Source organism: Budorcas taxicolor, chromosome 9, assembly GCF_023091745.1.
Source record: "Budorcas taxicolor isolate Tak-1 chromosome 9, Takin1.1, whole genome shotgun sequence".
Lineage (NCBI taxonomy): Eukaryota > Metazoa > Chordata > Mammalia > Artiodactyla > Bovidae > Budorcas > Budorcas taxicolor.
This window is the reverse complement of record NC_068918.1, coordinates 90,002,072-90,027,396: the sequence shown is the minus strand read 5'-3', so window position 1 is coordinate 90,027,396 and position 25,325 is coordinate 90,002,072. Positions and strand designations below refer to the sequence as shown.

General features: G+C 40.0%; 1 protein-coding gene across 5 annotated transcripts in view; it reads right to left on the bottom strand.

The window, feature by feature from the left end:
* The window catches only part of QKI (QKI, KH domain containing RNA binding), a 153,052-nt gene extending 128,153 nt beyond the window's left edge, over positions 1-24,899 (bottom strand). For all 5 annotated transcript variants that reach the window (XM_052645509.1, XM_052645510.1, XM_052645513.1 and 2 more), the window contains exon 1: positions 24,648-24,899. In XM_052645509.1, the coding sequence (XP_052501469.1) occupies positions 24,648-24,789 (142 nt within the window). In that variant the 5' untranslated portion in view covers positions 24,790-24,899. The remainder of the gene's footprint in view (positions 1-24,647) is intronic.
* Between the last annotated feature and the right edge of the window lie 426 nt (positions 24,900-25,325).

The window sequence follows — 25,325 nt, the reverse complement described above, 5'->3', positions numbered from 1 at the left end:
AGAATTAAAATACTTATACTTCTCTCACAAATGTATAGCACAAATAGTATCTTTAGGGTCTATCACAGTTTACTTCCACCAAATAAACCAAAGATCAAGCATATATCACAGATAAGAGAAGAGAGATTTATTTTAAACTTTGCAAACTTCAGAGATGGTTAAACACTCTACCACCTTCAACATTCATGGAAGCTTACTTCTCATATGGATGTTATTACGATCAATCTACCACTAAAGTAATTTAAATGAAACTACGTCCAGTGGCAAAGATACACTTGATGGTACCTGTTTTAATAAGAAAAAACAACACTCCTATTTCTTGTTTTCTTACCCTCAGTCTCATCTGCACAACTTTAATAAGCTGTTGCCTAAAAACAAAGTTTCTAAGACTTTTTTCTTCCTTCTATTCTTGCTCTATCAAAATACATTAAATTTCCGTATTTACTTTAAGAGTAAACACTTCTATAATTCTATACCTAAAGAAAACACAGTGATAAGACTACAGTGAGGGGGGCGCTCTCCGTCCCCCTTCTGATGTCTATGTCAGAAGCCTCTCTGTCCTTTTGCATACTTTAATAAAACTCTGCTACACACACACACACACACAAAGAGAACACACACTTATTACAGCCATACTCTTACAATATAATGTACCATACTATCCAGAAAATAAAATCTATCAGAACAGGGTTGTATAAACAAGCAAAATTTGATAACCTCCTAGAGGTAATTCTTATTTCCCCCTGGAACCCAGTGATTTCCGTAAGTATATTAAGACATATTTTTATATTTTCCAGTGGCCTTTTACATTCTAAACATTTACCATCCTCTGACAGGCCTCACTCTTCAATAGTACAAATAATTCTCTAAATTTGGACGCATATCTGTTAACCATATGTCTACCATGGGGGGAAAGCACACCTCAAAATACATGCAACAATAAAACCAAGATTCAAGGTTAAACACTCTAAATACTGCATTTGGATCAAGGGTTAAGCTATTCCTAAGAAACGACAATCATTAATTACTTAAAAAATGACAAAGTCCAGATTTCCCATAATAGAAATTCTACCATTCTGTGCTTAAATTTTATAATATAAGCTGTTTAAACATAAAATAGTAAAGACTGACAGTTTATATGCCAGACATTCTATCAATTCAATGTTACTTATGTGCTTAGTTGCTCAGTGATGTCCGACTCTTTGCGACCCCTTGGACTGCAGCCCGCCAGGCTCCCCTGTCCATGGGGATTCTCCAGGCAAGAATACTGGAGTGGCTTCCTATGCCATCCTCCAGGGATCTTCCCAAGCCAGGTCTCCCACATTGCAGGCAAATTCTTTACTGAGCCACCAGAGAGGCCCAATGTAGTCCTTATAAACCCATATTATTCTTCATCCTTTAAGATTGTACTCCACCATATAAATGGCAGAAATATGAATTACATGGCATATGACAGTAAGTGTGGTAAATGTATTTCAATTCATTACACTTAGCAATGTGCGGGCTTTCTCGGTGGCTCAGAATGTAAAGCATCTGCCTGCAACGCAGGAGACCCAGGTTCAATCTCTGGGTTGGGAAGATCCCCTGGAGAAAAAAATGGCAACCTACTCCAGTATTCTTGCCTGGAAAATCCCATCGACAGAGGAGCCTGGTGGGCTACAGTCCACGGGGTCACAAAGAGTCAGACCCAACTGAGCGACTTCACTTTCTTACCAATGTGCTGATATATAAAAAGCCAGCAATATTTTAGAATTTTAACTAAATACAAAAATGCGTTAAAGGCTTTATGTATAAAGCATAAGCAACTTTAAACCAAATCTCTCTGACTCTTAAAGAGAACACTCAAGTGTCATTCATCTGAACTAAACAGACCAAGCAAAATATCCTGCGATTCCTATGTTCTCCTCAATGTCGAAATGGGTGGATAAATTTAAAGCCTGTTCTCTCAAGAGTTGCTTTATAGGCAATTTTCTCCCAGTATCAAGGTCTGCAATTTCCATTTGGCTGCCAGTCTGCGATTAAATTCATCACCTTTATTATAAAAATGTGCTTTACTCCACGGCCTGCTGCACAAGAACTGTAAGGAAAACATTTTTCACTGCTAACAACGAATTCATCCTAAGGCAACCACCACAGCCCCATAGACACTAGCGCCCTCCACCAGGTGCAGTGGCCTGTCACTCACGAAGGACCCGAAACAGCCGTGTAACCCACAAAAACAACGCGATTCTACAGGAATGCCATGGTTTCAGTTTTTAAAATAAAAGGGAACCAATTTCCTAACTTTCACAATCAATGTTATTGCAAATCAATTAACCACAAAAGTCAATATACAGAATATTTTCAAATTCCAATACAGAGACAAAATGGTTTTTCAAGTGTTGGATAATTAAGTATCCATCTTTACCCTATCATTTAAAAGTTCATGGTTTGTACTGTAGTTTAACTTTCACTATCTGGGCAAATAACCAACGGTCAAAGATAATTATAAGATATATCTGTGTATAGAACACTTCCATCTAACTTTACCTTCTTAATAAGTCACAACATAAACTTCAAAGAAAAAAAAGAAATAAAAATCTTTCCAAAATAATGGCATTACAATTACTCACCATGTCGTATTTAGGACAATACTACTCACTTGTGAGATTTAAATTTTTTTAAATATTATCTATAAAATTAACATTTACAAACTTTGCCTATACACCAAAAGCTCAGAAATCTCTTATTTTCAAGTTAATTTGACAGTATTCATTTTAGAATTTACAGGGAAAAAAACAGAACTAAATTTCACATTAAGTGAAGCTTGTAGTAAGAGAAATTATCAGCTCATACATAGTGAACCTGGACTTTCAGGTGGCTCGGTGGTGGAGACATAACTGCACCTGCCAATGCACGAGACTTAAGAGACCCGGGTTCAAACCATCCCTGGGTCAGAAAGATCCCCTGGAGGAGGGCATGGCAACCCACTCCAGTATTCTTGCCTGGAGAATTCCATGGACAGAGGAGCCTGGCGGGCTACAGCCCATGGGGTCACAATGAGTTGGACAGGACTGAGCAAATTAGCAACACGCACGCACAATGTGAACCTAGAAAAAAGTTTCATTTTCCTGCTAGGAAATGTGGTCCCTCTCCATCTTAACCTGTGCGTACCTTTGCCTCAGCAGTTAAAGCACTGTACTGTACTTCTCAGTTCATTTCTATATCCATTCCACTGTATGTCTCCTTAAAAACTGGACTATGCCTTATTCATCTTTGCATCTCCAGCAAAGTACTAGATTTTTTTTAAGGGTACTGAAAACTAAATTACAGCAAGAGTCAACATAAGTTTTCCTAAAATCACACAGATCACAATCCACTAAATTTACAGTATTAGTCAAAACCAATATTTTTTAAATGGAATAGAACACAAAAATACTACATTATACCATAGGTAATAAAAATTATTATTTCATGAAGATTTCATTTATTATATAAATATATATGTATGTGTACATAACAAAGTATGTCTCTTTTTAGGAAACATTTAAAAATTTAAGGTATATGCCTTTTCTGGTTCGTATTTATACCATTTGTTCTGATTCACTTTTATACTATCAGGCTATATATACTTGCTATTCAACAAATAATGTTAACAATCAAAAGAGACCTAATTTACAAAGTGAAAGATTTTAACTTCTCACACTCCCTACCACTCTGTAAAATAAACAAAACTGACCCTTGAATAGAGAGATGAATAACCCAGTGCTGACTTGTGTTGGCCCTCCGCAGCCAGTTTCTCCACAACTGAGGATCCAGTCACCCATGGACTGTGCCATACTGTAGTATCTACTGTTGAAAAATGTCCACGTAAATGTCCCGTGGAATTCACAACTGTTTTGCTCAAGGGACAACTGTACCTTTTCCTATAACCTAAACAGAAGCCTAGGATTTCCTAACTCAGATCTTACTTTCACCTTCCTTCATTACCAGCATTCTCTAACTGATCCATTTATCCATCCCTCTACTCTCTTACTCTTCCGGTTTTTAACCTAGGTAAGTTTCTTACAGACACCTCTTTCAACCTCTACAGAACATCAATGCAAATGCGCCCAAGTATTAGCATAGCAATGACAGTGACTCTGAACCGAGTATTCAGAACATACCACATGGCTTTCCACTTTCCCTTATCTCTATCTTGGACTTTATCACATTGTTCAAAAGACATATGTTCTATAATGAAAGGGGGGGGGGCACAGCAAGGGGGAATAACTTTAACAAATTACTTTAAAAGATTTGTATAAAATACGGACAGTGAAAGTTCTTATGCAAATACACACTAAACTGTTCCCAGACCTAGATTCAGCCTGCAAGAAAATGCTGAAGGAGACTACAACAAACTTAGGAGAACCTTCTGACTTAACATCAGTTTAATGACAACATCACTGTGTGAGATGCTTAGCTTTACTCTTTAGAGGAAAAGCTAAAACACAGTAGGCAGATATTTCAAGTAATAAAATGAAATTTAAAATAATTAAGACTACTCACATCAGAAGGGAGTCACCTTATGCAAATTATCAGTCTGATAATATGATATAATTCTCCACAGAGGGGATCAGGCCCAAAAAGTACCTTCTGGCCAGTAATATAACTTAACATAACTTACTGATATACTTCTGCCACAAGAGCCAAATGAGCTATCACTTCTGAAACCAGTAGCTTCTAGTCTGTCAAATGTCTTCATATCCTTTGTAAATGAAATGTATTTACATACTATACAATGAAAGGATGGAACTGTGATCTCTAATATTCATTTCAGCTTTAAAATCTGAATTATAGTGTTTTTCTTTGAACAAGGACAAAATTTTTTTAATAAAAATCCTTCAGGCCTTCCAAGTGAAATCCAACCCTTGTATTTCCCCCTTTTGAAAGGCTGCTGCAAACTATAAATGTCATCAAAAAGTCATTTTATAAGACTGAGTAACTACTGGAACAACACAGCGAGCTACCATCTTATACGCATAGATTAAAACTGAAATCCCAGAAAACACTCAACAGGTTACTGATTCATAGACCTCAAGAAACTATTACATCACTGCATCTCAATGTTCATTAAACAATCCAAATATTTTTTTTAAAATTTAACACTTCTTCTTCACCTTAAAAATCAGTAGTTCCCAAATTTACAAATTTTACACTTGAGCCAGTCATATATTAGTACACCAACATATTTCTATACGCATATCTATTTCAAAGCATGTTTTACTCTGTTATTTAAATTGTCAAAATTCTGTTTTTACTTTCAGGACTTTAGCTTTTTTAAACAGCAAATCTACACTGTTATTGAAGTAACATACACTGATTCAAATAAAATTCACTATTGAAACCCTCTGTCTCAGTTGTTATATAAAGCCAGAAAGGACACTTTTCTTGCTTCAAAATGGAAACTGAAATAGTCCTAAACTAAATGAAGTTTAACTGTCTTTTCAAAGGGTACTTTGATCTGACTTGAATCAGCATGCTCATTCAAAATCAAGATTCCCAAACAATTATTATGTAAACTTTTCTCTCTCCAGATACACAGGTCTTTATAATCCTCTTTCTAGTATTTCCCATAATATATCCTCAGACCTTTTGTTTCAAGAAGAAAAAAAAATCATTCTTTTACCCAATTTCAGAAAATTCTTGGTTGCAGGTCCTGTATATTTAATGTATCAACACATACTGAATTCACAAAAGAATATGTAGCACTTCTTACTACAGAACCCTTCTATTCTCAGACCACCTGAAGAAGCCAGCATTATAAGAAACAGGCCTCCAAAACACTTTCCTAAAGCCTCTCACAAACCACAATTAAATTAACATATCTTCCACATCTCCCCTCCAACATGAGAGTGCAACCTCTCAAGCCATTACAGCCGAAGCAAATGGGGAGGACAATGAAAACCAGACATGAGGGAAAACCCATACCACACAGGCAGACCAAGACAGGCTGGCAACTCGCCATTCTAGAAGCCGCACATTCACTAATGCAATGTCCTTCTCCTCCCTGCACCTGAACCCAAAACAACAGCCAACAGACACACGCATAGTAACTAAAAAGCATCATAATAAAGGGGTAAGTAAATCCAAAGGAAACAAAACAAAAAGCCAAAGCAGGTATGCACAGTGGCAAAAAACCACAAAAGAACACACAAGAGAAGACTCTACACATGGGCATCAACAGACGGTCAATACTGAAATCAGACTGATTATATTCTTTGTAGCCAAAGATGGAGAAGCTCTACACAGTCAGCAAAAACAAGACCAGGAGCTGACTGTGGCTCAGATCCTTATTGCCTTATTGCCAAATTCAGATTGAAACTGAAGAAAGTAAGGAAAACCACTAAACCATTCAGATATGACCTAAATCAAATCCCTTACAATTAAACAGTGGAAGTGAGAAATAGATTCAAGGGGCTAGATCTGATAGACTATGAGTGCCTGAAGAACTATGGACAGAGGTTCAGGACACTGTACAGGAGGCAGGGATCAAGACCATCCCCAAGAAAAAGAAATGCAAGAAGGCAAAATGGTTGTCTGAGGAGGCCTTACAAAAAAATAATTATGAAAAGAAAAGAAGTGAAAGGCAAAGGAGAAAAGGAAAAATATACCTATTTGAATGCAGAGTTCCAAAGAATAGCAAGGAAAGATAAGAAAGCCTTCCTCGGTGATCAATGCAAAGAAATAGAGGAAAACAATAGAATGGGAAAGACTAGAGATCTCTTCAAGAAAATTAGAGATACCAAGGGAACATTTCATGCAAAATGGGCACACTAAAGGACAGAAATGGTCTGGACCTAACAGAAGCAAGAGATATTAAGAGGTGGCAACAATACACAGAAGAACGATACAAAAAAATCTTCGTGACCCAGATAATGACAAGAGTGTGATCACTCACCTAGAGCCAGATATCCTGGAAAGCGGAGCCAAGTGGGCCGTAGGAAGCATCACTACAAACATAGCTAGCAGAAGTGATGGAATTCCAGGTGAGCTATTTCAAACCTTAAAAGATGATGCTGTGAAAGTGCTGTACTCAATATGCCAGAAAAATTTGGAAAACTCAGCAATGGTCCAGGACTGGAAAAAGTCAGTTTTCATTCCAATCCCAAAGAGTGTTCAAACTACTGCCCAATTGTACTCATCTCACACGCTAGCAAAGTGATGCTCAAAATTCTCCAAGCCAGGCTTCAACAGTACACAAACCATAAACTTCCAGATGTTCAAGCTGGATTTAGAAAAGACAGATGAACCTGAGATGAAATTGCCAACATCCGTTGGATCATCAAAAAAGCAACCAAGTTCCAGAAAAACATCTACTTCTGCTTTATTGATTACGCCAAAGCCTTTGACTATGTGGATCACAATAAACTGTGGAAAATTCTTAAAGAGATGGGAATACCAGACCACCTGACCTGCCTCCTGAGAAATCTGTATGCAGGTCAGGAAGCAACAGTTACAACTGGACACAAACAACAGACTGGTTCCAAACTGGGAAAGGAGTACGTCAAGGCTGTGTATTGTCACCCTGCTTATTTAACTTATATACAGAGTACATCATGCAAAATGCCGGGTTGAATGAAGCACAAGCTGGAATCAAGACTGCCGGGAGAAATTATCAATAAACTCAGATATGCAGATGACAACACCTTTAGGGCAGAAAGTGAAGAGGAACTAAAGAGCCTCTTGATGAAAGTGAAAGAGGACAGTGAAAAGGCTGGCTTAAAACTCAACTTTCAAAAAACGAAGATCATGGCATCCGGTCCCATCACTTCATGGCAAATAGATGAGGAAACAGTGGAAATAGTGGCTGACTTCATTTTGGGGGGCTCCAAAATCACTGCAGATGGTGACTGCAGCCATGAAATTCAAAGACGCTTACTCCTTGGAAGAAAAGCTATGACCAACCTAGACAGCATATTAAAAAGCAGAGACATTACTTTGTCAACAAAGGTACATCTGGTCAAAGCTACGGTTTTTCCAGCAGTCAGGTATGGATGTGAGAGTTGGACTATAAAGAAAGCTGAGCATGGAAGAATTGATGCTTTTGAACTGTGGTGTTGGAGAAAACTCCTGAGAGTCCCTTGGACTGCAAGGAGATCAAACCAGTCAATCCTGAAGGAAATCAGTCCTGAACAGTCATTGGAAGGACTGATGCTGAAGCTGAAACTCCAAAACTTTGGCCACCGGATGGGAAGAACTGACTCATTTGAAAAGACCCTGATGCTGAGAAAGACTGAAGTCAGGAAAAGGAGACGACAGAAGATGAGATGGTCGGATGGCATCACTGACTCCGGGGACGTGAGTCTGAGTAAGCTCCAAGAGTTGGTGATGGTCAGGGAAGCCTGGTGTGCTGCAGTCCATGGGGTTGCAAAGACACGACTGAGTGACTGAACTCAAGTGGCAAAATATTGGAATCGGGGTGGGAAAGGGGTAAATTCAAGAATATGAAAATATGTAGCAAGCATAGCAATCTCTCACATTAACACAGACTGGACATAAATATGGAGACATATAAAAGAGAAGAAAAAATCCTAACAGTAAGATATAAAAGGAAAAAACCTTAAACGGGTCTCTCACTATCAACAGGACAGAAGCTAAACTCCAGGCACTTAAGCTTATCTACAGTAGAGAACTGATCCTACTTGGCATGTCCTAGCCACCTCTTTAACAACAGTCTTTAGTTCTCTCTTGTTTATATCACTTAATATATATTTTTTTAAGCTGGGGGAGATGGGCTGTGAGGCTTATAGGATCTTAGTTCCCTAAGCAAGGATCAATCCCACGCTCCCTGAAATGGAAGCACAAAGTCTTAACCACCAGATGGTCATGGAAGTTCCAATTTTATTACTTTTATTTCATGCCACCTACCCTATAAAGGGGCTTCTCTTGTGGCTCAGCTGGTAAAGAATCCGCCTGCAATGTGGGAGACCTGGGTTCATTCCATGGGTTACGAAGATCCCAGGGAGAAAGGAAAGGCTACCCCATTTCAGTATTCTGGCTTGGAGAATTCCATGGACTCTATAGTCCATGGGGTCACAAAGAATCAGACACAACTGAGCAACTTTCACTTTCTTTCCACCCTACAAACAGATGGGGAAACAAAGGAAACAATGACAGACTTTACTTTCTTGGGCTCCAAAATCACTGCAGACGGTCAGTCCTAAAGGAAATCAATCCTGACTATTCATTGGAAAGACTGATGCTGAAGCTGAAACTCCAATACTTCGGCCAACTGATGCAAAGAACTGACTCCTTAGCAAAGACTCTGATGCTGGGAAAGACTGAAAGCAGGAGAAGGGGACGACAGAGGATGAGATGGTTGGATGGCATCACCAACTCGATGGACGTGAGTTTGAGTAAACTCCAGCAATTGGTGACGTACAGGGAGGCCTGGCGTGCTGCAGTCCATGGGGTCGCAGAGAGTAGGACACGACTGAGCGAATGAACTGACTGACCTACCCTACTACTCAAACAACTTGAAGGTATGGAATGAATCTGAAGCTTTGTTGTATTTTTCCTAAGGTGCCACACATCGTATGCATTCAAATATTTGCAAATAGAACAAAAAACTTCAAATAAATATGTTGTCATTAAAAGCTACTATGTGAAATTTGCAACTGACATTACTCAAAAATTGCATGTCACATAAGAGCAATCACTTCCTACGGGAATGCAACATAAAAACACTGCTTTCCAAGTACACATTACAAAAATAAAAGAATTACAACACTTAGTAACCGAAGGTGGAGAAGGCAATGGCACCCCACTCCAGTATTCTTGCCTGGAAAATCCCATGGACGGAGGAGCCTGGGAGACTGCAGTCCATGGGGTCGCTAAGAGTCAGACATGACTGAGCAACTTCACTTTCACTTTTCACTTTCATGCACTGGAGAAGGAAATGGCAACCCACTCCAGTATTCTTGCCTAGAGAATCCCAGGGATGGGGGAGCCCCGTGGGCTGCCGTCTATGGGGTTGCACAGAGTCAGACACGACTGAAGTGACTTAGCAGCAGCAGCGGTAACCTAAGGCTTCTTAAACAGTAAGTACTAAACTTCTGAAACCACTGATGTATCATCATGCAAGCTTCCTGAAAGCAAAATGATATGTATGATAGTAAAGAGTTGATAAATTATAATATACCTTTATAAGATGAACTGTTACCATAAAAACTGTATTGATAAATGATACAAAATTGGAGGGGAAAATGCTCATGACATAATTTATTTCAAAAAAATAATAATTCACATTAAGGTTCAAAGACAGCATGCTAGGATACTTCTCTGCCTTCACAACACCAACCTTCCAAGGATTCAGAGACCATAGGGCACCTTACTGTGAAAGGTGAATTAAGCTGTGCATTTTCAGGAATTTGCTGGTGGTCCAGTAGTTAGGACTCAGCACATTCAATCTGAGAGCCCAGGTTAAATTCCTGGTCCAGTTCACTTGCTCAGTTGTGTCCGACTCTTTGCGACCCCATGAATTGCAGCACGCCAGGCCTCCCTGTCCATCGCCAACTCCCGGACTTCACTCAAACTCACGTCCATCAAGTCCGTGATGCCATCCAGCCATCTCATCCTCTTGTCGTTCCCTTCTCCTCCTGTCCCCAATCCCTCCCAGCATCAGAGTCTTTTCCAATAAGTCAGCTCCCCGCATAAGGTGGCCAAAGTACTGGAGTTTCACCTTCAGCATCACTCCTTCCAATGAACACCCAGGACTGATCTCCTTTAGGATAGACTGGTTGGATCTCCTTGCAGTCCAAGGGACTCTCAAGAGTCTTCTCCAACAACACACTTCAAAAGCATCAATTCTTCGGCACTCAGCCTTCTTCACAGTCCAACTCTCACATCCATACATGTCTACTGGTAAAACCATAGCCTTGACTAGACAGACCTTTGTTGGCAAAGTAATGTCTCTGCTTTTAATATGCTATCCAGGTTGGTCATAACTTTCCTTCCAAGGAGTAAGCGTCTTTTAATTTCATGGCTGCAGTCACCATCTGCAGTGATTTTGGAGTCCAAAAAAATAAAGTCTGACACTGTTTCCACTGTTTCCCCATCTAATTCCCATGAAGTGATGGGACCAGATGCCATGAACTTCGTTTTCTGAATGTTGAGCTTTAAGCCAACTTCTTCACTCTCCTCTTTCATCAAGAGGCCTTTTTTTAGTTCCTCTTCACTTTCTGCCATAAGGGTGGTGTCATCTGCATATCTGAGATTATTGATATTTCTCCCGGCAATCTTGATTCCAGCTTGTGCTTCTTCCAGCCCAGCGTTTCTCATGATGTACTCTGCATAGAAGTTAAATAAGCAGGGTGACAACATACAGCCTTACGGTAACTAAAATCCTGCAAGCCATGCCACAAGGCCCAAAAAAAAAGTTTGTATCTTCAATTCTCTACATTTCAGGAATAACAAAAAAGAGCAAAAGTTGGCGAGGAGGGTAAATGCAAGCTATTATCCACTCTACAAAGGCACCACAGTAGACCTCTTCTTCTTGGTCCTCCAAATATTAACAAAGAAAACAGATCCATCCTTCTTCTCTCATGGCCAAGTTCAACTTCAAGTAATGGAAGGAAAAACGGTATTTTACAACTGACTTGGCAATTAAAAAAAAAAACGCTCAGTATAAGAACTAGAAACATAATTTAAATGCAGCAACTAATAATCACACATATTTCCACAAATCAAAAAGTTCCTAAGAAGGAACTTAAAATTGCAAGCCATTTCAAAGCAAAATATATAATACTCACCCAACCACAGAAAGCTGATAAGGAATGCCATAAACGATAATAAAGTGAGACAAAATTACCTTGTACTGCTGATAATTTTTTATTACTATAATAAAACTACAATCTCCAAAAGAACTTTCTCTTTATACAACATGTAATAGGAAACTATGGCACACATTTTTTTTAATACCTAGATTAATAAACAGAAATAAATCTCCTGGTAAAGATTTTAGAATTGCGAAGCTAACATACAAACAATATGTTTAAACAGACTTGACACAGTCCCTTTCCAAAACAAACCAAAACTATTCAAACAAAGAAGCTGTAAAGGCAGAGAATATTTCAGAATATTGCTGTAATCAATCCGATGTCCTAAACCATTCATATTTTATATAGTCAACATAGTAACATATGGTCTCTTAAAAAAAACTCTTTAAAGAAATATCACAACTGATTTAAGTACTACCCCAAATTAAATTCAGCAACTAATATTCGTCATATTCCTGAACAACTCTTCTGTTAGAATTTAAGGGAGAAAAATTCCCTATTCTGGCAAGAGAGTTATCTTTCAGCACATTTTAATCACTAAACGCTGTCTTTTGTGTACTAATATCTCCATCTGCTGGAACAGAACTTTCTTACTACCAAAGTTCCTAAGGACAAAAACTCTGCAGGAGAGATTTTGCAACTACTTAAAAATAAAATTTAATACTAATTTCTACCTAGGGATTTTTTTTCCTCTAACTCATAGAACCTTAAAAGCTTAGACCTACCCTTATTCTTTTACCAACATAATTCAGAAAAATTCACTGAATTCAAACACTTGGCCTGCTACGTTCTCTCCTCTCTCTCTCCTTGGGCTTAAGAGACAAAGCAGTAAGCTGAGCAGCACGATCGCTCTCCTTTAGGCTGATCTGTAAGCTCTCTCTCTCTCTGGAACATATCTCCACAAATACACACACTCACTAACCCCGATCATAAAATATATGCTCCCATGATTTCTGCTGGACATGAGGTAAAAACTAATAGAAACAGTCAGTAAAACAGCAAAAGATCTTAGCTAATAACTGACAACATCAAAAGCTCAAAAACAAGATTTGGTAGGAAAAAATACTTACTACAAAATGAATAAAGCCAAAGAAGGAAAGAAGAAAATTATATCAATTGGAAGAATAAGAGATCACTGGTTGTATCTATAATTTGTAACGTCTAAAATATATTTAAAATGTTATAAATATATCAGTAGTTTTACAATTACTAGCAATATTATTTTGAAAGTATGTTCTTTACATTGTAGCATAAAGTAAATAGGAAATTCTGTCACTGTCAGTAACTACATTATTTTGGTGTTGGCAGAAAAAGAAAGATACGATTATAAAATTAAATAAACGTTAAAATTGAATTGAAAATACAAACATGAACTCATTAACTGTTGAGCTCTGTTCACAGAAAATGGCCAATGGCTTGGAAGTAAGCTCACCCTGACAGCAACCAATATGCTCAGGGACTAAATTCGCATCTCTAATACCATTTCCACTTAAAAAAAAAAAAACCTTGCAGAAAGGGTTAATTCTAGCTGTGGGGCAAGGGAGTTTGGGGCATCAAACTGTCCCAGAAAACAAGGAAGATTTTTAAAAGACACAAAAGCCAGTTAAGATTATCACAGGCCAAAATTGTGACAACCTGAACATCAAAAATAATATTAATTGCAGTGAGTTTATTAAGATTCTTGAGCCCTTAATAATTATCATGAAACACAGAAAAAACTCTTTAGTCATCTTCTGAGTTAGCTAGCAAACCAACACTTTACTTTCAAAACCAACCAACACTTAATAAGAATTAATTCTTTAATAAGAATCTATCTAACTCTTCCACTGGGAACACATTCTAGGTTCCCTCACGGCAGAACCAAAACTGGGTCCCCAGGGGGAAGGGACACCCATGGTGTTATACTTGAACCTGTCCATCTTTAGCTCAGAATTCCAAAGTAATAGATAAAGAAGGCATAAAAAAACAAGCTCAGTAACAAAAGAGTTACATCAGTGTCATAAAAAAAAAAGAAAGAGATGGTTCTAGATTTAAGGCTTCAAGCTCTAACAATCAGATTCACTGAGTGCTTCTGAGTCAGATTCTGATTTCCACAAGCCAGTTCAGTTATAAAGAATATTCTGGAGATAAAAGGAAATCTGAGGGGCTTCTCTGGTGGCTCAGCAGTAAAATATGCCTGCAGCGCCCAAGACGTAGCCAATGCAGGAGATGGGGTTCGATCCCTGAGTTGGGAAGTTCCCCTGGAGAAGGAAATGGCAACCCACTACAGTATTCTTGCCTGGGAAATCTCATCAACAGAGCATTTGGCAGGCTACAGAGTCCATAGGGTTGCAAAGAGTCCAACAGGATCAAACCAACTTGGCACACAAGGGGATCTGAAAACAGATTGCTTATTACATGAATTGTAGGATTAATCCATTTTGTTCGGTGTGAATTTACTATGTAGAAAACTTGTTTTTAAAGAGATATATAAATATTTAGAGATAGAATGCCAAAATCTCTAATTTACCTTAAATAAATTAAAGTGTGGGCTTCCCTGGTGGCTCAGACAATAAAGAATCTGTCTGGAGACCTGGGTTCAGTCCCTAGGGTTGGGAAGATCCCCAGAGAAGAAAATGGCAACCCACTCTAACATTCTTCCCTGGGAAATGCCACAGAAGAGAAGCCTGGCAGGCTACAGTCCATGGGGTGGCAAAGAGCTGGATACAAGTAAGCAACACACACACACACACACACACACACACTAAAATGGACATAAGCACACACACACACACACACTAAAATGGACATAAGCACACACACACACACACACACTAAAATGGACATAAGCACACACACACACACACACACTAAAATGGACATAAGCAGTCAAGTTCCCAGAAAGTCTTCACTGTACTTGATGAAACACATATATTTAACAGTATTAGCTAAGTACAGTTGAAACAAAAATTTTAAGTCAAACTATGTCCAAAAGTCCCAAGATTCCCAAACCAAGAGTCTCCTTAATTCTCTTTAACTCACACAGAAATCAAAGTTCAACTCTAAGTAACCAAAAACTGGACTGACGGGTAAAAACATGAGCCCCATGTGTTCTCAATACTTTAATATGAATACGGTAACTTACAAGAAAACAATAATTTGCATTATGTTTATTTTCAGTTAAAACACCATTTTAAAAAACTCTAAAAAGTTAAAACAGAAAAATCAAAAAATATTTTTTCTTAAATATCTGGAGAAAATATAAGATTCTTTCCAAATTCCCTACTGTCTTAATTCTCCAGTGTCCAAAGTCTACTTCCTTAAATCTATTTGTTCTATACACTCTTGCTAGTTTATCCCCAGAGATTTCATCATGTCATCCTGATACAACCCAAGTCATCAATGGTTCCTTACAAGACAGAGTAAAACCTGAACATTCACCCCAGCGTTCAGAGCCCATCACAATACAGCTGTAAGCTGGTTTCCTGGCTCTGCTCGTCTCTTCCTTCTCAACGCTTCTCTTCGTGCATCTGTCATCTCAACATCCTCGAAACACACTTTTATGCAAGTCTTTCAACCTCCCATCACTACCGTTTTGATACTACTTCACTTTTCCCTTCTGCTGGAACATCCTTTACCCTCCCATGCACCTCATTAAAAACCAACTAATAATACCATTCACCTATTAATACCAACTCAAGTTCCACTTCTTAAAAAATCCTTATTAGACACTTCAGCATAAAGCGACTTCTGAACTTCCAGAATGCTAGAAGTGAATGACTCTCCTAAACACAAAAACTAGCTGATACTCATTTGGATAATTTACCCTTCTCCTTTTTGTTGTCTTCTCTCATTCTCTACAAACTGCTTTGCTTATCTGGTTGCCCATCCTATGAAAAACAACCTGAAAATGTTGACAGAAGTTAGATGATGCTGCCTTATAGCCTAAGAAACTCTTTTGCATATAATAGTCTCCCCATCCTCTGAGCATTTTGAAGTTACCAGTGTAGCTGATAATTCCACTTAGAAACTAAGGTTCAGAAAGGTTACAGATCTTGAAGATCACCAAACTAACCACTTAGCTGTAAAGTCATGAACAGATTTCCAAGTCTATTAGCCAAAGAACTGTTACTACTTTGCAATGTAAGTCTCATTAGCATATGGACAGAAACACAAATTCATTTTCATGTTTATGCTGGCACATGTGTGTACACAGGCCTACACACAGTCAACACCTGAATACCTGTTCTAACAATGGGAGCATCACTGCAACAACAGTGACAGCAGCAGCAAAACTCATAAAGGATTCAGTTCAGTTCAGTCGCTCAGTCGTGTCTGACTCTTTTAGGGGCAGTTAATTTCAGAGTAACTTATATATGGTCTTAGTTTAAAATTTTTATTTCTTTTTATCCATTCTATCAGAGTTGACACATTACCGTAATACAGGTAAGTAACGGTGGTTTATACTCAATTCTTTCGCATCTACTGGAAACAGTGAAAATGCCAGATGTGGGCCTCGGGAACAGGATGCAGGGGCTATCTAGGGCAGCTCTATTTCCATGGGATTTATTATCATCCACCTTTTGGCTGCCATTAGAGTTGCCTACCTATGCTTGTAACCACCCTATGCTAATCTGAAACTGATACAAGTTTGTATAGTCCTGATTTGAACTGCCCAACAATAGCTGTTCTTCGGAAGGACTGATGCTAAAGCTGAAACTCCAGTACTTTGGCCACCTCATGCAAAGAGTTGACTCATTGGAAAAGACTCTGATGCTGGGAGGGATTGGGGGCAGGAGGAGAAGGGGACAACAGAGGATGAGATGGCTGGATGGCATCACCGACTCGATGGACGTGAGTCTGAGTGAACTCCGGGAGATGGTGATGGCCAGGGAGGCCTGGCGTGCTGCGATTCATGGGGTCACAAAGAGTCGGACACAACTGAGCGACTGAACTGAACAGAACTGAGTAAACTTTGACACAAGTTTCCTCGAGTAGTTTTCAAAAATAGGAATTTACAGTAATAAAAAGAGTAGAAACAATAGTCAATATTCACTAGATTTATTTGTAGCATGTTACTTTAAGAGCTAAAGCTCTATCCTTCGGCTACTAATCAGTTTAAGTGAATGAGTTGAAATTCTCTAAAAATGTGTTTACTTTCTTATTCGCCCTTCAATTATCATAAAGACCTACCACTGAATAATGTGTGTGTGTCTGTGTGTGTGTGTATTCTAGCTCCAAAACTATGACCAGCATTTTGCTGAAGCCCAACACTTCACAGAATCAGGAAAACCCTCATTTTTTTTCCCCCCCGTCATGTCCACAACCCAAGGCATCAGCAGTTCTCTTCCTCTGTTCCTTGTCGGCAGTAGCACGGTCAACCCGCAGAACCCCCACCCTGCTGTGGGATCTGGACCAGTCACAAGGCTCCCTAACTCAGTCTCTGCACCTGTGAAATGAAGACCTCATCCCCCAACTCACAGTTCCTAGTAGCTCTGAAATTCCATCATCTTCTGGCATCACTTTAGCACACCTTACACTCAACTACATCTAAGAAGAAATGTTTCATATTTCTCCCAGTTTTTTCCACATATAAGCCTCTTCAAACACTCTTTGTAAATGAATTTTCAGATCCTGTACAATATTATGAGATTGAGTTAATGGAAAAGTTTCAAGTAAAAACTGCATAAAGGTTTGCTTTTTACTAGCGCTTTCTTTTTAATGCAATAAATGTATGTATGTAGTGTATTTTTCCTCCAAGAATCTGCAAATGACCAGGTGATCATGCCCCACCTTTACAACAACTTGTCCTGCACTAAAGTCAAAAGCAAGATATTTAATACCCACTCTCTTTTCCACTGTTGATATATAATCATTCCAATCCTGAGGCCAGACAGATTTTTACTTTGAAAAACTTCCTTGCTCTAAACTTCACCATTGCAGCACCCAGGCGCAAGGATTTCAAGGTCAGCTCACATCCACTGCGTGGCTCCCTTTATACACAGGCAGGCTTGGACACACGCAAACACATACATACACCCTTTCCTTACAACCACGGCCACACAGCACAGGACGCCTCGTGGACTTCACTGCACTTTCACGTGTTTCTGAGACTGCAACCTCCTTAAACAGCATCCAAATGGATAAATCCTGCTTTAACAAAAGTAATGTGACAAAAATGCTGAACGTAAATTGAATCATTTCACCAACCTCAAAACTTAGTTTAATAAAATATGTAGGTTAGAATCAATATATGAAACAACAGCATGAACATTAACACAATTCTGTTTATTAGACTTGACAGGATTGCTAGTTTTGAAATGAGTTTCTGCTTCAGGAAACTGAGGAAATGTTGAGAACATTAAGTACAGTCATCACCTTGTTAATTACAAGAATTTTGGATAAATCACTTAACTTCGACAAGCTATTTGTTAAACTCTTGACAGATTTACTTTAAACACTGTTTCAGATAAAGCAAAGAAGTAGACTCCTTTTAAGAGAATTAAATTTCAGTTAACTGAAATTTACAATTTATCAGTCTTCTAAGTAATGACACTTTAACTTAGCTTCAATAAACACCTGTGTCTTAAAAACTGCTATTTGTGTTAAATTACTGTAACGGCCACATATGTTTACACTCAGCTTTCCTCTAAACGAAAACCATTCAAATAGTCCTTATTTATCCTGAGCACATCACAGCAGCACTTAGGGAAAAGATATCTTTCATACGCACTGTGCTTTGCACAGAGTACAAGACATCCACATCTGCTGAATGTTGCCTTTATAGGTAACCACCTAGGGGAAGGTTCACCTATATAATTCCATAAATGCCAAAACATGCACAAGCTGAGCTGAACACTGACAGATCTCTTCTGCCTATGGACTGATACACTTTGTATAAGACTGGCTAGAAACTACTGCTTAAGTAAAGCAATTTTATCTTCCTAATTTTCATTCATACCAATGGTAGTAAAATAAAATTAAGCTCCTTGAGGGCAAGTACTGCAAAAAATATTTTAAGATTTCTAAAAAATACCATTTTTAAGAAAAACGTGTACCTTTTTTTCTAATTACCCAAAACCAACTGCTTAATCCTGTATTTTAAAGAAACTAGAAATGAAAAAAGAATTTAACATGTGAACCTATTTATTAATTCAACAAATATCTGAGATCACACATATGCAGGCTGTGAGGTGGCCAATTTCAAGAAACTATTTCTAACAGACAAAAGAGAGATCTGACGTTACAAACCAGCGACAGGCAAAAAAAGAGATGATACCACCATGTTAAGTATGTTGATAACTATATAGAGAGTAGTACGTAACACAGGCCGGAGGATTATATTTATAGTCAAATTTCGTAAGAGTCACACTAACAAAACAAACTGTACTCACTATGAAAAGATTAATGCTATTTTTGCTTTCTATTAAATGAAAATAAACCTGTAAAAATCTTACTTGGGCATCAAACAACCTAGCTATTTTGAGTCCCAACACTGAAATGCCAATTCAAAAAAAGGATAAGCATTTCCTAAAACTTCTCACTAAAAGAAAAATACATTTTTGCACTTAGAATTCACATTGAACTGTCAATGTCAAAAAAGGGGTCAGAGAAAATGACAAAGTCCTGTCAATCATGTAAATAAAAAATCAGCACATAATTTTAACTATGACTTCTTCACATGGCCCAAGCATTGACCCCTTCCGCTGACCCTAAAATAGATCCTTACATATCTTACAATAGCTTACATGTAAGTAACAGAAAATTGCTCAGTGGGCTCCAACTTTTAAGTAATCAAAAACTAAAACTTAACAATAGCATAGCACTTCCCCCATCTCCAACAGAGTAAGGCCAAGTTTTATTTATAACCGCATCATTATAAATTAAAGTATATTAACAGCATTAAATTCTTAAGTAAAATAAAATGTGGTTCAAGTGAGATTATAAACAGTTGCCCTTATAATCACACTGGTGTAATTATCTTTAATACCCAAAAAAAAAGTCAAAAAACGAAACAAAAACCTTCTACTGGCCTCAAAAAAGGAGCACCTGAATCATGCTCAGGAAAGAGAAGGAGGGTTCACTTCATGTCTTTTGTTGCAGTAATCTATTTCCCTTAAGAAGGAAGCCAAAAACCTTCTGTTCTTATGAAAACCGGATGCATTTCAACGTCAGGATTGTGACTAGTACGGGGATAACAACAGGAATAAGATGTGTACAAAGCTTTAAAAAGATAAAATTAACTTGTTTTCACTTGATATTCTCAAAGCCATTTAAGAAAAGGTGCTCATACCAAACACTAGCAAATGAGACCTATTTCTATTAACTCAAGTACATTACAGCCTTGAGAGTACAGATTTACTACAAAATCATGTAAATTGGATAAAGTTAAGAAAAAGAAGTCACCTGCGTCATAGTACGTACAAGTATTTTATATACACACTCTGTCTACAGAGAAGTTAAGCTTCAAAAGTATTGAACAAATGCTGAATAAATGACCCATGATACAAATTATCATTTCCGTTATTACCTTATTATAGCTGCTGACACCTCCTGGGTGAGAAGAAAAAAGAATAATGGAGAAAACTGATTACGAAAACTAGCTTCCTTCTCATTACTAATAATGCAAAGGTCCGTGCATACAGAAACACAACCTTGGCTCCTAAAGAACAAATTAATTACTTCAACTTAAAATCAGTTTGTCACAGATACTGATTATCGTCAACAATGCTTCCTCGGGGGAAAAACAACCAACTATAATAAACTTATATAACAAAATTCCGCTCAATACAAAAAAGTAAATAAATAACCATGTAGTTTCTAAACTGAGCAAGATTTCTCAAAAAAAATAAAGTGTAGGAAAACTAAAAATATGATACATTCAATAATGAATGCATAACGAATGGAAACAAACATTTAATACTGGAAAATGTTTAACTAGAAAAGCAAGTTTTATGTATTTTTTTGCCCTCATTTTCAAGGGAGAGGAAACAAGTGAGAAAAAATAAATTGAGGTCAAAAAGAAAATTTACATCTCTCCTCACCCCTCAACCTCAAAAAACAACATGAGAAAGTGAACACAAATTTTTCAAATCACTAATGTGGACTCTAACATGTTTGCTTTTTCTGAACCACGCAGTACTTTTTCAGTTATCCACAATAAAAAGATTTAGGCTAGCCTTCCTCAAAAACTATACCATATATTCACATTAATTTTCATATCTGCCTAAAATTGAAAACTCAAAATCTAATTTTAATATCTCTAGATCTCCATTTCCCCCTATTTGGGATTTTTAAGTGGAGTGATTTTATTTTTACTTTTATGCTGTCTCAATTCTAAATTGCAATAATTTATTTAAACAGAATTTGCATTCAAATACTGTTTCTGCTTAAGTCTCACTTTCACAAGGGAAGGCTCCCTCCCCCCAACGAAAAAGAAAAAAACCTATTCTTTCCCATGAATAGTTCCACAGCGGTTCAGTGGAAAACTTCTCTTTAAAGGAAGAGCAGTTTAACACTTTAAAACCTCAAACCTATCTGTGATCGTCTCTATCTCAATGGAAGACTAAGTATCAGAATTATCAACTGATGCTATGTCTTTCATGAGACTGGTCCAACCTAGAATGCATTCAACAACCTAAGAAAGCAACCATGCTAAATTAAATTACTTCAGAGAAAAAATCTGACACCTTGCCCCACAACAACAACAAAAAAAAAACCAACACAGTAAACAAAAAAAGATTGTTCACAGTCCACAGTCAAAATATAAACTAAAGGTTAACTTGGCATAAAATTAAAATGCTCACTCTAAAGCATTCAAGTTTTAATCAACCAAACGAAATCTAGAACACAGAAATCCCCAATGTGTAACTGGCCAAATAAATATTCTCAAACTGACCAGAAAAAAAATTTAATGCTTTTGAAAAATATTTCAAAATAAAATTGCTACTCGTTCAAAACTTCCAATTATCAGAAGATACTACTGTCAGTAAATGCAATATCTTGATTAATCACTGAAATAAAATTTAGTTTTAACTAAATTTAAAAAGAATTCTTCAATCATATGGACAAAGAAAATTATAATTCCTAACCACAAACAAGCAGATTAATTTGTTCTGCACAATGATAGGCCACAAAGGAGTAAAGGACAACTTGCCAAATTTGAGAATCAAATCATCCAGCACAGATAAAAACGTGATGAACTTCAGAAACCAATATTTTTCTTAAGTCAAATTAAGTTCATAAAAAGGCTAACAATTACAGGAAGCAGCTTATTCCACACTAAGGAATAACCCCTTTTCCTCCCTGTTTGTACTGGTCTGATAAAAAACAATCAAACTTCCTAGTCATTATGCTGTCCCTTTTTAAACATCCTAGCCACTATACAGGAGCATTCTTCATGCTGAGGAGTTAAAAAGGCTAAAACTCAACAGAGACTGAGAAAGAGATGAAGCAAACCATAATAAAAATAAAATATACATATTACTCAGACTGTTTCCTCCTCAACCAGTGGTTTACAACATTTAAAACTCAAACGATTACTATTTCCAAACAGAGAGAAACGAACAAACCAACCTTTGTTAGAAATAATGGACATAATTGGAATTCTAGATTTAGAAGATTAAAAATTATCACGCCAAAGGTTAGAACCAACTTCAATTACCATTTAGAGATTTGAGGCCAACATAACACTACAAATGAGAAATCTTTCAAAACTAGTCAGAGAAACTCAAATTATTTACTTCAAGTAGTACAAATGAGGAGAAAACATTTGCAAACTTTTTATAATCTCCTATGCTGTCTTACTGAATCCAACATTTTAATTCAGACTGCAACTTAACTTTAACCCTAATATAATCAAAGCCTGTTTTCATTTTAATGACTATAAAGGATTTCTTCTATACAACTAGGCTTAAAGAAAAAGCTTAACAAAAGCTTTTACGAATACTACTAAAACTTTAAATGCATCAAAATATGCCAAGAAAAAATAGCGTTACTTCCATAGCACATGTGGAATTCATGAAATCACATGAAATGTGATAAAATTGTTCCGAAGTATTTTCAAATATATATATGGACACAGAATGACAAAAGGACCTATGATTTAAGTTTCAACTAAATTTAATGTAGGTCAGGTAACTGACAATGTTACACATTTTGCTCCAAACATCTCTTACGCTTAAAAACAATAACTGGCGCCCCTTAGCGCCCACAATTGGAAATACTCATTTAAAGAGTTCCAGCAATTTTTTTTTTTTTTTTTGACATTCCAGAAAGTTTTCTGCCTCCACAATCTTTCAAATGCCAACACAAATAGGAAAAGCAGAACTCCTTAAAGGCACAGCTCAAGTTTTCCCCGGAACAATTTGATGTGAACAGATTTGCTGTTTCAACTACGGGGTGAAAAAAACTCATCTCAATGAGATCTATCTACTGCTGTATATTTAACATATAAGCACACACACACACACAAAAAAAAAACTACACAGGAATATCCAACAGTTTTCTAGCTTTGGAGTTGATTTTTGAGACTTTCATGGTAACCAAAGCTCCTGGGATGCTTCTTCAACCACCTTTTATCACGCAGATATTTCCGGTCTTTTGTTCTTGCGTGACATTCCAACTCCCCAACCTTCAGATTCCTTTCTCCCAGGTCTGTTGTAAAAATCTCTCAAAATCCTTGCGAAAAACCTACAATCCAATGTTCATCGCTATGCAGCAGTTTTCCGTTTTCTTCAAACAGTCCTCCTGGAGATGCTTCTAAGCAGAAAAAAAAAAAAACAAAACTCCACGCTACTCGATTTTCAAAAATGACCCCCTTCGTGGTGGTCGCCTTTCTCCTGGCGGCCACGGAAACGCCCCCGGACGGGGACGATCCGGCCCGGCCGCGCCGGCGAACCTCGGTCGAGCCCTCTTCGAGTCGGCCAGAACGCACGTCCTCGGAGGTCCTCGCTCCTCGCAGCTCTCCGCCGACGAAGCTCTGCTGCAAACTTTTGCTCGCTCCGTCTTCGCCCTTTCGGGCGCCTCGGCTTCCTGTCCTACACACCGAGGCGGCCGCGGCCCCGGGAAAAAGCTCTCCGCCCAAGTTCTCTCCAAGTCGGACGCCGCCCGCACGCGTCCTCGCGGTATTTCGCGTTCAACCCCCTCGAAAGTGAACTTAAAACTCCCCGACGGGGCTCGCTTCCCCAAACAAAAGGACAGAAAAGTGCTTTCCGCTGTCATTTTGTTCTCGCCTTCGGCTACGGCGGCTGTACTTTCGGTCGGCTCTGGGATGCCTTTCAATTCACCCAGCCCCACGCTCCTCGGTCCCCTCGAGTATTTACAAGCTGCGCAAACTTCCAAAAACAAAAGCACAAGCCCCACTCGGAGAACCGCCAGGACCTCCGTTGGGGGGCGGAGGGGGGACGGCCCCTCCGGCAGCGGGCCCGAGGCCGGTGTCCTTCAGGCGCCCGCGAGGCGAGGGGCGGGCGAGGCCGGGCTGCTCCCCAGGAGGCCCGCGGAGCTCGGGGCCGTCGCGGAGCTCGAGGCCGGGCCGGGAGCCGGCGGCCCCGCAGCCTCCCCGAGCGCACCCGCCGGGGAGCCAGCGGCGCAGGGCCGGGCCGGGTTGAGGGAGCCCGGGGTAGAGGGGGGGGCGTCCCGCCCGCGGGTCCCGCCCGAGCCTCGGCCCCGGCCCGCCCGCCCCGCGCCCCCCGGCCTCGGCGCCGCCTCCCTGCGCCCCGCCCGGGCCTCGCCGGCCCCGGGCGCACGGTCCCCCCGCCAGCGGCCGCGCGACCTTCCCGCCCTCCCCACACTCCAGCGGGCGTCGGGTCCCGGGGAGAGGGGCCGCCGCCCGGGCGCGGGCCGCGAGGGGCCGGGCCGGGCAGGACTCACCTTCGTCCAGCAGCCGCTCGAGGTGGTTGAAGATCCCGCAGAAGTTGGGCAGGCTGCTCATGAGCTTCTTGTCGTTCATCAGCTGCATCAGGTAATCTGGGGTGGGCTTCGGCTTCTCCTTCGTTTCCATTTCCCCCACCATATTCCAGGCTCCGCAGCTCACTCCACCCGCCGCCGCCGCCGCCGCCGCCGGAGAGGGAGGGAGGGGCGGGGAGCCCCGGCCGCCGGCCGCTCGGGACTCGGCGTCCCGCTCCGCTCCGCTCCCGCGCCGGGCGCCCGGGCGGCCGGACCGCGCGCTCGCCGCGCTCTCCCCGCCCCCGCAGGCACTTTCCGCCCGCGGCCCGACGCGCTCCCGGCCCGCCGCCGCCGCTCCTCGGCCGCCGGCTCGGCGCGTCCCTCACGAGGCCGGCGGGCGGGAGGCGGGTCTCCGCGGGCCGAGTGCGGGCGCGGGGCCGCTCGGCGCCGGACGAGGAGGAGCCGGGCCGCCGCCGCCGCCGCTCGCCCGCCCGCTCGCTCGCTCGCTCGGCTGGTCGCGCCCGCTCGGCCGCCGCCGCCGCCTCTGCCGCGGGCTCGGGGTCTCTCTGGGCTGGTCCCCGCCGCGGCCGCCTCTCCGCTGCCGCTGCCGCCGCGCTCTGACTCCGCTCCTCCTCTTCCTCCTCCTCCTCGCCGCCGCCTCCT